Below are 15,985 nucleotides of genomic sequence, written 5' to 3'. Positions count from 1 at the left end.
AAAGATAGGTCTAACTGATTTCCAAACACTTAATAAAATGTATAACATTGAAAACACATATCCATGTCTCTTCTCTGTGTGTGTGTGTGTGTGTGTGTGTGTGTGTGTGTGTGAGGGGGCGGGATTTATCAAACGTCACCAAGCCACCCCTACTCAAAAGGTTAGTTTCACAACTCTTGATTTGTCAGGGGTGTAAGCATTAGTCCAAACAGTTACAAAACGTTTCGTTTTGCAACTAAAACGACAGTTTCTATTGGACAAATTCAGCTAGGACGTTACGTTCCTTTTAAGAAACGTTTATCAACAGAATAGTTGTAATAAATACACACCAGGCCTCCTCCAGACTCGCATTTTGGCGAATCCAGTGCTCTTTCTCCAGTCCTTATTCAAGGGCACGATATTTCTGAGTTGTCCGCTGGCGCCGAAGAGTCATTTATGAATTTAACCGGCCAGATTGTGACACATTTGGTTTCCCTAACTTTATTCATGTACCAGGCATTTCAGATTTGAATAGCAATCCGGATTAGTAGGATAATCTATGAATGACAATATGGATTCTGATGAAGTTCAACAAACAGGTTGGTGAAATTAAATGAAATTGACGTTTTTCTATGTAATCTAATAAAATATTGTTTCTCAGTTCATCTCAAGTGTCTATTTTAAAATGTCTTCAGAGTTTGTAGGCGAGTTCAACGAATGAAAGTCCTACCACTACAGATATTAGAAGTTAGCTACAGTTAAGGAATGCACTTGTTGGTTGCCTAAAAATGTTGTTACAGTCTTACTCTGACAGCAAGTATGTCATGTTCTAATTAAAGGATTCCTTGTTTTTTAATGCCCAAATTGTATTTACTGTTTGAGTTTTATTTCTGTAGATGGCAGCACATTAGAAGAAACAACAAGTAGTCCTAATCAAAGGATGACAAGATATCAGATCCTCACATTGACGTCAATCGCATCTGTCAACTTCAGCTCAATGATTTGTTACTCTATACTGGGACCATTCTTCCCCAAAGAGGTATTGTGCAATAGCCTAACAACAATTTTACTTCCTCATTGCTTATGAAATATTGTTACAGGTTTTGTTTTTTCCCGATTTAAGTTTTGACTTTTGACTTTTGCGCGTATAGCTCGTTAGCACGTAGGGCGCACCGATTGGTGTCTTCTTCCATGGTATATCGTCGATCACACAATTTATTGTGCATCAGCCACCTACTATGCGAGATGGAAAGAGGATGACCGATTGGTGTCACCTCGTTAGTCAGTGTGTGTTACACCTGTGCTGGTTGACATCTCGTTAGTGGGAGTTGTTTCACCTGTGCTGGCCTCGGTGCTTTTTACCAGTGGCTGGCCCAGTGCGCCAGTTGTCAAATCTTATTGGTCACAAACACATGGTTAGCAGATGTTATAGCGAGTGTAGTGAAATGCTCGTGCTTCTAGTCCCGACAGTGCAGCAATATCTAACAATTCCACAACAAATGTAATTGTTCATTGGATGAGCAATGTCAGAGCAGCATAGGCAAGATGCAATAGATAGTGTAGAATACAGTATACACATATGAGATCAGTAATCTAAGATATGAAAAAATTATTAAAGTGGCATTAATAAATTGACTAGTGTTACATTTATTAATGGAGGCAGGTAGCCTAGTGGTTAGAGCGTTGGCCCAGTAACCGTAAAGGTTGCTAGATCGAATCCCCGAGCTGACAAGGTAAAAATCTGTCGTTCTGCCCCTGAAGAAGGCCGTTAACCCAGTGGTCCTAGGCTGTCATTTAAATAAGAATTTCTTCTTAACTGACTTGCCTGGGTAAATAAAGGTTAAAAAAAAAAAATTCAATTAAGTGGCCAATGATTTCAAGTCTATATGTAGGTAGTAGGCTCTCTGTACTAGTGATGGCTGTTTAACAGTCTGATGGCCTTGAGATAGAAGCTGTTTTCAGTCTCTCAGTTCCACCTTTTTGGCCTTCCTGTGACATCGGGTGCTGTAGGTGTCTTGGAGCGCAGGTAGTTTGCCCCCTGTGATGCATTGGGCAGACCGCACGACCGTCTGGAGAGCACTGGGGTTGTGGGTGGTACAGTTGCCGTACCAGGCGGTGATACAGCCCAACAGGATGCTCTCAATTGTGCATCTGTAAAAGTTTGTGAGGGTTTTAGGTGACAAGCCACATTTCTTCAGCTTCCTGAGGTTGGAGAGGCGCTATTCCGCCGTCTTCACACTGTCTGTGTGGGTGGACCATTTCAGTTTGTCAGTGACATGTACGCCGAGGGAACTTACAACTTTCCACCTTCTCCACTACTGTCCTGTTGATGTGGATAGGGGGGTGCTCCCTCTGCTGTTTCCTGAAGTCCACGATCATCAGTTGTCTTGAGAGATGTGGAGGGTCAATACCTTTAGTTGGCGCTCCCTATTTGATTTCATTTTGTGCCACTTTATTGGTTTGCTTCCTATCGTCACATTTGGTGTGGGGTTTTTCTTTTGTTTGCCTCTTCTTGAGCAAATTTAGTAGGCGTTAATAGCGGGTGTCTTTTAGGTTCCAGTTATTATTGCTAGTCAACTTGCAGTGGACACCCCCATGAGTGTCTTTCACAATCCCTCCTAAAACCCCAAATGGTTTTGTTTTGGTTGTCAGCAACTCTTTGTTAGTTTCCCCTTCTGTTTGAGTGACAGTTATGGTTTTCTTGCTGGGGAACGTAACAATATACTAAACTGAGAGTTAAAGCGAAATGATGTAGAATCATGATTTATTTATTCAGATTCTAGAATTGAAAAATTAATGTTTAGCAGTACCATAGTAAAGTACACTTAATTTTATTGGTTGGATGTAAGATACCAGTTCAGACTAGATGTCATGACTGACAAGTGGTTGTATTTGTATAATGTTGTGGACACGAGAAAACCCCCAAAGCATACAACAGAAACTCAGTCACACATCAACTCATGCAAACATCAAAGCAGAAACTCGCTCCTGCAGGTTCATGCTCTACGACAGGGCTCTCCAACCCTGTTCCTGGAAAGCTAACCCTCCTGTAAGTTTTTGTCCAACCCCAGTTGTAACTAACCTGATTCAGCTAATTATTAGAATCAGGTGTGCTAGATTAGGGTTGGAGTGAACCTATGGTAGCTCTCCAGGAACAGGGTTGGAAAGCCCTGCTCTACAACATCAGAGTATAACAGAAAGTGGCACAGGTCCTAATCCAGGTACTTCTCCTGTCTGGACTACTGTAGCTCTCTGTTGGCTGGGCTCCCTGCTTGTGCCATCAAACCCTTGCAATTTATCCAGAACGCTGCAGCCCGCCTGGTGTTCAACCTTCCTAAGTCACCCCACTCCTCCGCACACTCCACTGGCTTCCAGTCGAAGTTCGTAGCCACTACAAGACTATGGTGTTTGCCTATGGAGTAGCAAGAGGAACTACCTTCAGGCTATGCTCAAAGCCTACACTCCAACCTGAGCTCTCTGTTCTGTCACCTCTGGTCTCTTGGTACTCCCAACCCTATGGGAGGTCAACTCCCACTCAGCCCAGTCAAAGCTCTTTTCTGTCCTGGCACCCCAATGGTGGAATGAGCTTCCCCCTGATGCTAGGCCAGCAAGAGTCCCTGCTCATCTTTTCCGAAAACATCTGAAATCCTACCTCTTCAAAGAGTATCTTAATACCCACCGTCTGGCTAGAAGCTCGTTGCAGATTTTGAAAATCTTTTATTTTTATTTGTGTACTGTTTGCAAAAACAAACATGTATCCTACCCTGTGATGTCACAGAAGTTGTTTTTTTAGGACCTTTATCTTTTTGATCATAGAAATGTGCTGTTTTCACATATGTAGACTGGAGATAATGAATATGAGGTTGACAATTGGTGGATTTGCACTTTTAGGATGATGGTTGATCTAATTGCTAAAGATGATCTTTATGCTTTTGGGAAACTCAACCTGTGAACGTTGCTGACCTAAACAAACACTGAGTCAAGACTGTTATAAAGTCAACTGTTGTGACTGTTTTCCAAAGTATTTTGTGAAGCACATGCCTTCTCTTTCCAAAAGGAAAACAACATCTTGTACACAATCATAACTGAAGCTTTTTCACCAAAGTTTTTTGGGTGTTTTGCAGTATCTGTATGTTTGATATTGTAATTTATTGCTAGATACAGGAGCTTTACTGTATGTATATTGTCTCTATACAGGCCGTGAAAAAAGGAGCCAGTCAGACTGTCATTGGCCTTATATTTGGCTGCTATGCTCTGTGTAATCTGATGGGCTCCTTAGTACTGGGTAAATATGTAAGTATTTGGAATAACTAGGCTACAGGGCCTTCAGAAAGTATTCAAACCTCCTTCCACGTTGTTACAGCCTGAATTCAAAATAGATTAAATCACCCATCTACACACAATACCCATACTGACAATGTGAAAATGTGTTTTTAGAAATGTTAGCATATATCTCATTTAAATAAGTATTCACACCCCTGTGTCAATACATGTTAGAATCACCTTTAGCAGTGATTACAGCTGTGAGGCCTTCTGAGTAAGTCTCTAATAAGAGCTTTGTGCACCTGGATTGTACAATATTTGCAAATTGTTCATTTTTTTAAATTCTTCAAGCTCTGCCAAGTTGGTTGTTGATAATTGTTAAACAGCCATTTTCAAGTTGATTTAAGTCAAAACTGTAACTAGGCCACTCAGGAACATTCAATGTGATCTTGGTAAGCAACTCCAGTGTATATTTAGTTTTGTGTTTTAGGTTATTGTCCAGCTGAAAGAAGAATTTTCCTCCCAGCACCCCTGATAAATCACAATTTAAAAAATATTAATATTTAAAAAAAAAGATTTGCCCAAAACATAAGACTTTATTCAGGACACAAAGGATTTTTGCAGTTTTACTTTAGTGCCTTATTGCTATCAGGATGCATGTTTTGGAATATTTTTCTTCTGTACAGGCTTCATTCTTTTCACTCTGTCATTTAGGTTACTATTGTGGAGTAACTACAATGTCGACCCATCCTTTTCTCTTATAATAGTCATTAAACTCTGTTTTAAAGTCACCATTGGCCTCATGGTGAAACCCCTGAGCGGTTTCCTTCCTCTCCGGCAACTGAGTGAGGAAGGACGCCTGTGTGTTTGTAGTAACTGGGTGTATTGATACACCATCCAAAGTGTAATTATTAACTTCACCATGGCCTCCTGAGTGGTGCAGCGGTCTAAGGCACTGCATCAGTACTTGAGGCATCACTACAGACCCGGGTTTGATCCCAAGCTGTGACCGGGAGTCCCATAGGGTGGCGCACAATTGGCCCAGCTTCATCTGGGTTAGGGGAGGGTTTAGCCGGGGGGTTTTACTTGGCTCATCAAGCTCACATTGGTACGGCTGGGTTCCAGGTTAAACGGGCGGGTGTTAAGAAACGCTGTTTGGCGGGTCATGTTTCAGAAGACTCATGACTCAACCTTCACCTCTACCGAGCCCGTTGGCGAGTTGCAGCGATGAGACAAAATCGCAATTGGATATCATGAAAAAAGGGGGTAATATACAAACAAACAACTTCACCATGCTCAAATACCAACAGGCGCCCATCTTTGCTAGGCATTAGAAAACCTCCCTGGTCTTTGTGGTTGAATCTGTGTTTGTATTCCCTGCTCGACTACGGGACTTCATGTTAAACACTTATTGCACACATTTCTTTCTGCTGAACTTATTTAGGTTTGCCATAACAAAGGGGTTGAATACTTATTGACTCAAGACATTTCAGCTTTTCATTTTAAAATAATTTGTCAATTTCCACTTTGACATTATGGGGTATTGTGTTTAGGCCAGAGAGACACATTCTCAATTTTAATCCATTTTAAATTATGTCTGTAACACAAAATGTGGAATAAGGCAAGGGGTGTGAATACTTTCACCCTGTTCCCTGTGTACTTCTGATTAGCTACCGTAAGGGCTCTGGTCAAAAGTAATGCACTTCATAGGGAACAGTGTGGCATTTGGGAGGCATACTACGTTTAGTCATCAGACTACTCTGCTTTGCAATATGACTTTTCACCCACACAACACGTGCTTATCTCTCCTTTCAGATTGTTCAGATCGGGGCAAAGTTCATGCTAATTTCAGGCTTATTTGTGTCATCAGTGTGCACCATTCTCTTTGGGTGAGTGAGATTTTAAGTGTTCTGCAAGTATCTCATACTGTCCATTGTGATTTAATGGCAGATGACTACTTAAACAAATACGTTAGTTATCCATCAACAGATTCCAGGCAAAGTGCTCATGAGAACTTTTTTTTATTTTTTATTAAGTGCCCTCCTACAATTTTTACTCAACATGGACAAATACATATTTTCATCTAATTCTTTTCCTGTTCTTGTTTTACAGCTTACTCGACAAAGTTCCTGACGGAGCTACTTTTATTATCCTGTGCTTTATCATAAGGTCTGTTGACGCTGTGGGCTTCAGTGCTGCAATGACCTCTTCTTTCGCAGTTTCAACAAAAGTTTTCCCAAACAGTATAGCAACTGTTCTGGTGAGTTTAGTCAGCCAACCCTTGTTTAAGAGTCTGTATGTTACAGTGCATTGCGAAAGTATTCGGCCCCCTTGAACTTTGCGACCTTTTGCCACATTTCAGGCTTCAAACATAAAGATATAAAATTGTATTTTTTTGTGAAGAATCAACAACAAGTGGGACACAATCATGAAGTGGAACGACATTTATTGGATATTTCAAACTTTTTTAACAAATCAAAAACTGAAAAATTGGGCGTGCAAAATTATTCAGCCCCCTTAAGTTAATACTTTGTAGCGCCACCTTTTGCTGCGATTACAGCTGTAAGTCGCTTGGGGTATGTCTCTATCAGTTTTGCACATCGAGAGACTGACATTTTTTCCCATTCCTCCTTGCAAAACAGCTCGAGCTCAGTGAGGTTGGATGGAGAGCATTTGTGAACAGCAGTTTTCAGTTCTTTCCACAGATTCTCGATTGGATTCAGGTCTGGACTTTGACTTGGCCATTCTAACACCTGGATATGTTAATTTTTGAACCATTCCATTGTAGATTTTGCTTTATGTTTTGGATCATTGTCTTGTTGGAAGACAAATCTCTGTCCCAGTCTCAGGTCTTTTGCAGAATCCATCAGGTTTTCTTCCAGAATGGTCCTGTATTTGGCTCCATCCATCTTCCCATCAATTTTAACCATCTTCCCTGTCCCTGCTGAAGAAAAGCAGGCCCAAACCATGATGCTGTCACCACCATGTTTGACAGTGGGGATGGTGTGTTCAGGGTGATGAGCTGTGTTGCTTTTACGCTAAACATAACGTTTTGCATTGTTGCCAAAAAGTTCAATTTTGGTTTCATCTGACCAGAGCACCTTCTTCCACATGTTTGGTGTGTCTCCCAGGTGGCTTGTGGCAAACTTTAAACGACACTTTTTATGGATATCTTTAAGAAATGGCTTTCTTCTTGCCTCTCTTCCATAAAGGCCAGATTTGTGCAATATACGACTGATTGTTGTCCTATGAACAGAGTCTCCCACCTCAGCTGTAGATCTCTGCAGTTCATCCAGAGTGATCATGGGCCTCTTGGCTGCATCTCTGATCAGTCTTCTCCTTGTATGAGCTGAAAGTTTAGAGGGACGGCCAGGTCTTGGTAGATTTGCAGTGGTCTGATACTCCTTCCATTTCAATATTATCGCTTGCACAGTGCTCCCTGGGATGTTTAAAGCTTGGGAAATCTTTTTGTATCCAAATCCGGCTTTAAACTTCTTCACATCAGTATCTCGGACCTGCCTGGTGTGTTCCTTGTTCTTCATGATGCTCTCTGCGCTTTTAACGGACTGAGACTATCACAGTGCAGGTGCATTTATACGGAGACTTGATTACACACAGGTGGATTGTATTTATCATCATTAGTCATTTAGGTCAACATTGGATCATTCAGAGATCCTCACTGAACTTCTGGAGAGAGTTTGCTGCACTGAAAGTAAAGGGGCTGAATAATTTTGCACGCCCAATTTTTCAGTTTTTGATTTGTTAAAAAAGTTTGAAATATCCAATAAATGTCGTTCCACTTCATGATTGTGTCCCACTTGTTGTTGATTCTTCACAAAAAAAATACAGTTTTATATCTTTATGTTTGAAGCCTGAAATGTGGCAAAAGGTCGCATAGTTCAAGGGGGCCGAATACTTTCGCAATGCACTGTATATGGTGGAATTAAACATCATGTTCAAACACGAAGGCATTATGGTTGAGGTTAAAATGTTTTGTATCCCAAGAGTTTGGCACCATTCGTCTGTCTGAAAGCATCCTTAGCCTTGTAATTAGTTCCTCTATTTGGTCATAATAATAATATGATGATGATTCTATTGTATTTGGAACTGTAACCCAAACAAACAACATTTTAAGGCAGATCCTTCTACTTTGTAAATATAAGCCTGTGGGTACGAGGTAAAACTGAATGTGCACATTTACTTAGTTGAATGTTGTGTTTGTCTTCTTAGGGTAGTCTGGAGATCTTTACAGGGCTGGGTCTTATACTGGGACCACCAATAGGTGGATGGCTGTATCAGTCGTTTGGATACGAATTTCCTTTCATGGCTCTGGGATGCTTCCTATTTCTCATGGTCCCCTTCAACATGTACATCTTACCAAGCTTTGGTAACGGTTTATTTATGGTTTATGAACTTTTAACTAATAGTTAGCTGTCTATAATGTATTTCTAAATACCTATGTCCCCCACTTTTAAAGAAAAGTCTTGTGTAAAGTTTTACCTAAATGTTTAAGATCTCTGAGTCTAAAAGATATACGTGTTGAGACCAAGTGTTTTTTCTTTGTTATTATGAAATGATTCCTGTGATGATATTTCTTGTTATTATATTATTCTGCTTGTTTCTCTGTTCAGATGCTGATCCTAGCAAGGACTCCTTCTTCAGGCTGTTCACGCGTCTGAAGATAGTCCTCATATGCTTTGCCATATTCACCCTGAGTTCTGGACTCGGCTTTCTAGATGCGACCTTGTCCATATATGCCATTGATACGGTAAAGCAAAGCATACGCAAGGGTTGAGGTGAATTCCATTTGTTTACTTCCTAAATTGACTGAACTGAAATAGAATTTACCCCAACCCTGGTATACTTGAAAACCTCATATTTGAGAATGTATTTGTCACGTTTCAAAATACGATTATGTCCAGTAGGATGGACCTCGGTAACTTAATGTTTCTGTTTTTGATTCTCCATGTAGTTTAACCTGTCTCCAGGCTATGTGGGTCTTCTCTTGCTTGGTCTGTCGTTGCCTTACTGTCTAGCCTCACCTCTGCTTGGTATCGTCAGTGACAGGTTTCCTGTGAGTACAGTTAACCCAACACTGCACCATACAACACTATAATATACTAAAAATACACTACATTGTTGGTTAAGGGCTTGTAAGTAAGCATTCCTGTTTTCAGCACAAGTGACAAATAAAATTTGATTTGATTTACACTATATAACATTATACTATACAAATCAAATGTATTTATATAGCCCTTCTTATATCAGCTGATATCTCAAAGTGCTATACAGAAACCCAGCCTAAAACCCCAAACAGCAAGCAATGCAGGTGTAGAAGCACGGTGGCTAGGAAAAACCAGGCTATGAGGGGTGGCCAGTCCTCTTCTGGCTGTGCCCGGGTGGAGATTATAACAGAACATGGCCAAGATGTTAAAATGTTCATAAATGACCAGTAGGGTCAAATAATAATAATCAATGGTAATATAAAATACTATGCTACACTACGCAACACTATAAAACACTACAGTATAGCAAGACTGTGCTATACTATACACCACTACACAACACACTATACAACATACTATGCACTATACAATACTATAATATGAAACGCTCTACAATACTACAATACAATACTACACAACAATATACACTACTATACTATAAACCCCAATACCGGTGTTTGGAGGATATATTGGCACAGGTGTTGTTTGGCCTGAGAAGTCCAGTACCGGGAAACCGTGCCAACAAATCCTCAACACCGACTTGGCATTATCACTTTTATTCAACTGGTTACCAGCATATTCAAATAATGATTGACATATTTTCATTAAATGTTATTTTGATGAATTTATTCACACTATTTCATCCTTCCACAAGATATAGTCCCGACACAAATCTAGGGTTGCTACCCAAGCTGGCTGGTCATTCGTTCTATCGGTTCGGTTGCCAGAGACCCGACCCAGTCGTTCAGTCTTTTTGTTCTGTATCTATGGACAGAACGTTCATTCTAAATGTTCCATTGCCATACTGGCTGGCAACGTTCTTATCCCTTGCTTTCTAGCTAGCCAACTAGGGCTAACTTGGTCATGTCAAACACTGCAGTCAGAATAACAGCAAAGTAGCTGCATTTGCATTTAAGCTGTTTTCTAGTGACATGTATTTGGATACATCCATAATAATGACCTAATGAGGTGCGATTTCGCCTGGCATAGAAAATGTGCTCTCTCGTCAGGACACTGTTGTTCAGAGGAGCTAACCAACAGCACAGCTAACACAAACACTTCAAACTGAACCTAGAAAGACTGCAAACTAGCTGCACTTCGTTTGGTTTGACCTTTTTTTCAATTGACATTTCTTTATTTATATCCAAAAATATTAGGCCAGCTGATTCATTTAGACTGGCTGAGAAACCCTGCCTGCCTGTCTGTCTCGTTCATTACTATGGTACAGCTGGAGATCAAATTTGAATATTGAAACAATGTTGGAGAGCTAGACCGCAAGGTTTATACAAATCTCCTGTTAAACTAAAAGTTAGTCTAAAAGAAATGTGAGATAATGTCTAGATGCTTTTTATAGTTGAGATCAAGTTTCTAAATTGTCTGGCTGGGCTGATGAGACAGTGGATTGCACAGTCAGATGGAACAGAGTAAATAGGCATTTTAACAATTTAGCCGGTGGTAACTTCTGGAATAGACACTGGCTGGAATGTGGTTTTAAACAATCAGCATTCAGGATTAGACCCACCCGTTGTATAATATACTATATTCAACACCAACCAATACCAGTGGTGTATTGTAGTCACAACTTCTCTATTATACATATACAATACTGTGATTTTACCTTCTGGTTGTGTTTGCAGTCCACGAGGCCGTGGTTCATGGTGCTAGGAGGCTTGTTTACAGCAACTGGCTTCTGGTTCTTAGGTCCTGTCCCCATTCTGCAGATAAAGAGGTCAGCATCTGTTATTATCAGTGTGAAATTTACTACTATTACTACAAACAAGAAGCCAATATGATACAAGAATGACACTTTTTTTTTTTGTCTCTAGTCAGCTGTGGCTGGTGGTTTTCATGCTGGGTATCATAGGATTCTCTCTTAGCATGACTGCAATCCCTACCTTCCCTGAAATACTCGACTGTGCATAGTGAGTTGACCATTTACATACACCATGGCACTTGCATACATATACAAATATACTCTATTTACAATGTCCATTTTCACTTAGAAAAACATATCATCATCATCATCATGCACGAGGTACAGAATCCAAAATAATATTGCTAATTTTCCAATGGCAGTGAAAATGGATTTGAGGAGGGGCTGAGCACTCTGGGACTGGTGTCTGGATTGTTTGGAGCAGTGTGGTCCTTTGGGTGTGTACTTGCAGTCTTTGTTATATTAAGTCTCTGAGGCACAAGTTGAGAGTTGCAGTTCGGAGATATGAATTCTTAACAAAGGTGTGTTTTATTTGTTCAGGATGTTTTGTGGTCCAACGCTCGGTGGCTTCATCACACAACAGCTGAGCTTTGAGTGGGCTGCTTCTGTTCAAGGAGGCCTGGCCTTTCTAGCTGTATGTATTGTAATAATAAATGTATTTTATATAGTGCTTTTCATTACAACAAGAATCTCAGACACTTTAAAAAAACAAATAAAGCAGACATTTGGTTCTGGCAGTGCTTGGACCATGGTCTCCCACAGCTTCAGATGAATAGGTGAGGCAGTTCAGAAGGGCAGATTGGACATTTATGAATCCCATTAGGCACACTTCAATACTGTCAGTCCTGCCTCGACACTCCTGACTGCGGTCTCCTGACCCCTAGAAATGGGAACTCAAATGTCTTTGCTAAATTGCTCACGTGGACATCAACACATTATTTCTGCTAGTCAGTAAGATTGCGGTCACATGGATAAAAAATAATGTATTTTATTTTTCAATGTGCTGTCTGAATATGACTGTTTCCTCTTCTTCTCAGTCTTTTTTTCTTGGTGTATATTTTCTCTGTCAAAGAACACGACAAGAAAGGTAATGATTCCATAATAGATTTAGTTTTTTTACATAAACAAGTAAAACATTTTAAGTTGAGAGAGCCATTTGAAAAGAGTAACAGGTTTGGAGAAATTGATATTTGTGCCTAAATTTGCTTTTTTTTTGTTGGGATCTAAAGGTCTTCTCAAATCCAGACGAAAATACCTTCCGATGAAGCTACTCATCTTCTGACCTGAACAACGATCATCTACCAGGAACAATTTATATTTTCTGCTATGAGAAACTGGTCAAATTAAGATCCTACACCTGTAGCACATCGGTGCTAAACGTGGAATGTAACTTGTATTAAAATATACAACTAAGAGGATGATGCTACACAAGTTATCATTTGTGGTCATAGCATTAGCAATCATAACAGAAGCACTTCAGTTTGCATTATGCCAATACCATATAAGACCTGTGTATATAATTACTTGAACTGTCAAGGACCTCAACAAGCCGTGGTAAAGCTTTGGAACTATTTGAATTAGTGTGTTAAAAGCCATTTTAACACACCATGTACTTCGGAACAGGAATGTTTCACAAAATAATGTTTACTTGACGATAATCAAATGGCATTTATACATATCAGTTGGCCATGTTAAATATGCACCCATTGAAATCCAATATGCACCCATTGAAAGCTCTCATTCTGCAAGAATGGGTCTTAAGCTCATTTGGTTAAACTGACCCCAATTGTTACAAATTATTGACGACACAGTAGTTCACAGAGCTGCTTAGATTCAATAGACCTGTAGCAGTATAATCTGTCTCTTCCGCTTCATCTGCATTGACATGGAAACACTTGACAGTTGAAAACAATATTGTGGAAGCTCCTCTTTCGGCTGGCTTCAACCTGTTCAGTACATTCAGATCAAGAATCAGTGCAATGGAGGTGAGGAGTGGACAGATCTTTTTAGAGAAAGGGCCTGTCTGGAGCCACTCACGGTTCTGGGAGGTGAGGGTTGACTAGGGGATGAACTGAGCTCCAAGGGAACCAACCAGCTGCAGTTTGGAATGTGGTGGCAGGAGGGACGGAGAAGGCAGGATCGAGTTCAGGTCCATCTGGGAGAATAAAAATAAGAATAATTTATTGTCCATTTCCTTGTAATATATTTCATAAAACATCAAAATGCACCACTGAACAAATTCTGTTTGGTGTAAATGCATGAAGTGTGGTGTCAACATACACTATATGACCAAGAGTATGTGAACACCTGCTCGTCGAACATCTCATTCCAAAATCCCTAATGTACACGGCCTCTTGCTCAGTTGTGCACCGGGGCCTCCCACTTCTCTTTCTATTCTGGTTAGAGCCAGTATGCGCTGTACTGTGAAGAGAGTAGTACACAGCGCTATACGAGATCTTCAGTTTCTTGGCAATTTCTCGCATGGAATAGCCTTCATTTCTCAGAACAAGAATAGACTGACGAGTTTCTGAAGAAAGTGCTTTGTTTCTGGCCATTTTGAGCCTGTCATCGAACCCACAAATGCTGACGCTCCAGATACTCAACTAGTCTAAAGAAGGCCAGTTTTATTGCTTCTTTAATCAGGACACCATTTTTCAGCTGTGCTAACATAATTTCAAAAGGGTTTTCTAATGATCAATTAGCCTAATGATCATTAAACTTGGATTAGCTAACACAACGTGCCATTGGAACACAGGAGTGACGGTTGCTGATAATGGGCCTCTGTACACCTATGTAGATATTTAATTAAGAAATCATCCGTTTCCCCGGGTGGCGCAGTGGTCTAGGGCACTGCATCGCAGAGACTCTGGGTTCGCGCCCAGGCCCTGTTGCAGCCGGCCACGACCGGGAGGTCCGTGGGGGGACGCACAATTGGCCTTGCATCGTCCGGGTTAGGGAGGGTTTGGCCGGTAGGGATATCCTTGTCTCGTCGGGCAATAGCAACTCCTGTGGCGGGCCGGGTGCAGTGCGCGCTAACAAGGTCGCCAGGTGCACGGTATTTCCTCCGATACATTGGTGCTTCCGGGTTGCGGCTTGGTTGGGTTGTGTTTCGGAGGACGCTTTCGACCTTAGTCTCTCCCGAACCCGTACGGGAGTTGTAGCGATGAGACAAGATAGTAGCTACTAACAATTGGATACCACGAAATTGTGGAGAAAAGGGGGTAAAATTAAAACAAAAACAAGATTATTTGTTTGAAATGCATTCCAGGTGACTACCTCATGAAGCTGGTGAAGCTGGTTGAGAGAATGCCAAGAGTGTGCAAAGCTGTCATCAAGGCAAAGAGTGGGAACTTTGAAGAATATCAAATATATTTTGATTTGTTTAACACTTTTTTGGTTACTACATGATTCCAACACTTACCGTTCAAATTTATGAGATCACTTTGAAATGTTTTTGAAAGAAAAGCACATTTTTTCCATTTAAAATAGCATCAAATTGATCAGAAATACAGACATCGTTAATGTTGTAAATTACTATTGTAGCTGTATATTTATATTTATTCCTCGTCCTTTTTATTTTACATCTTTGTGTTGTTGGAAAAGGATTCATTAGCATTTCACTGCTAATCTACACCTGGTGTCTACGAAGCAGGTGACAAAAACCTTTTATTTTACATCTTTGTGTTGTTGGAAAAGGATTCATTAGCATTTCACTGCTAATCTACACCTGGTGTCTACGAAGCAGGTGACAAAAACCTTTTATTTTACATCTTTGTGTTGTTGGAAAAGGATTCATTAGCATTTCACTGCTAATCTACACCTGGTGTCTACGAAGCAGGTGACAAAAACCTTTTATTTTACATCTTTGTGTTGTTGGAAAAGGATTCATTAGCATTTCACTGCTAATCTACACCTGGTGTCTACGAAGCAGGTGACAAAAACCTTTTATTTTACATCTTTGTGTTGTTGGAAAAGGATTCATTAGCATTTCACTGCTAATCTACACCTGGTGTCTACGAAGCAGGTGACAAAAACCTTTTATTTTACATCTTTGTGTTGTTGGAAAAGGATTCATTAGCATTTCACTGCTAATCTACACCTGGTGTCTACGAAGCAGGTGACAAAAACCTTTTATTTTACATCTTTGTGTTGTTGGAAAAGGATTCATTAGCATTTCACTGCTAATCTACACCTGTTGTCTACGAAGCAGGTGACAAAAACCTTTTATTTTACATCTTTGTGTTGTTGGAAAAGGATTCATTAGCATTTCACTGCTAATCTACACCTGGTGTCTACGAAGCAGGTGACAAAAACCTTTTATTTTACATCTTTGTGTTGTTGGAAAAGGATTCATTAGCATTTCACTGCTAATCTACACCTGTTGTCTACGAAGCAGGCGACAAAAACCTTTTATTTTATTTGCAGTGCACAAACACCCCCTAGAGGAGCTATGTGGATATGACATCAAGCCATTACATAGTGACAACACATACACAAATACCCTAAAATGTAAATATCCTATGCATCAGCGTAATCACGGTTCCACACCTCTCTTTCCCAGGCAGGGTGTTTTTAAGGTGCCGTCAGGAGGTAGACAGCAGACTCCGGTCGTCTCTGGACCAGCAGAGATCTGGTAGCCGTTGAAGGCAGCCAACACCTTTTCTGAAGGAATCTCATAAACTGAGGGGGGGGGGGGGGGGGGAAACCTGATTAGATGCTACTTCAATAATACCGCTAATACACAGAAATCTCATCATCAGCCCTTCAATGGGAAAATGCACTTTGCAGCAAAACACTTGACGGA

General features: G+C 40.5%; 1 protein-coding gene across 1 annotated transcript; it reads left to right on the top strand.

Moving 5' to 3' along the window:
• The first annotated feature begins 299 nt into the window (after positions 1 to 299).
• On the top strand, positions 300 to 12,897 carry LOC139383895 (solute carrier family 18 member B1). The gene is made up of 14 exons (XM_071128500.1): positions 300 to 578; positions 876 to 1,018; positions 4,177 to 4,272; positions 6,058 to 6,131; positions 6,355 to 6,502; positions 8,473 to 8,629; positions 8,874 to 9,010; positions 9,215 to 9,316; positions 11,105 to 11,196; positions 11,294 to 11,389; positions 11,544 to 11,618; positions 11,722 to 11,815; positions 12,219 to 12,268; positions 12,411 to 12,897. The coding sequence occupies exons 1-14, from the start codon at positions 539 to 541 to the stop codon at positions 12,466 to 12,468; spliced, it is 1,362 nt and encodes a 453-aa protein (XP_070984601.1). The 5' UTR covers positions 300 to 538; the 3' UTR covers positions 12,469 to 12,897.
• Positions 12,898 to 15,985: the final 3,088 nt, after the last annotated feature.

Source organism: Oncorhynchus clarkii, chromosome 25 (genome assembly GCF_045791955.1).
Source record: "Oncorhynchus clarkii lewisi isolate Uvic-CL-2024 chromosome 25, UVic_Ocla_1.0, whole genome shotgun sequence".
Lineage (NCBI taxonomy): Eukaryota > Metazoa > Chordata > Actinopteri > Salmoniformes > Salmonidae > Oncorhynchus > Oncorhynchus clarkii.
The sequence above is the reverse complement of the archived record's forward strand: the minus strand, read 5'-3'. Positions and strand labels throughout refer to the sequence as shown.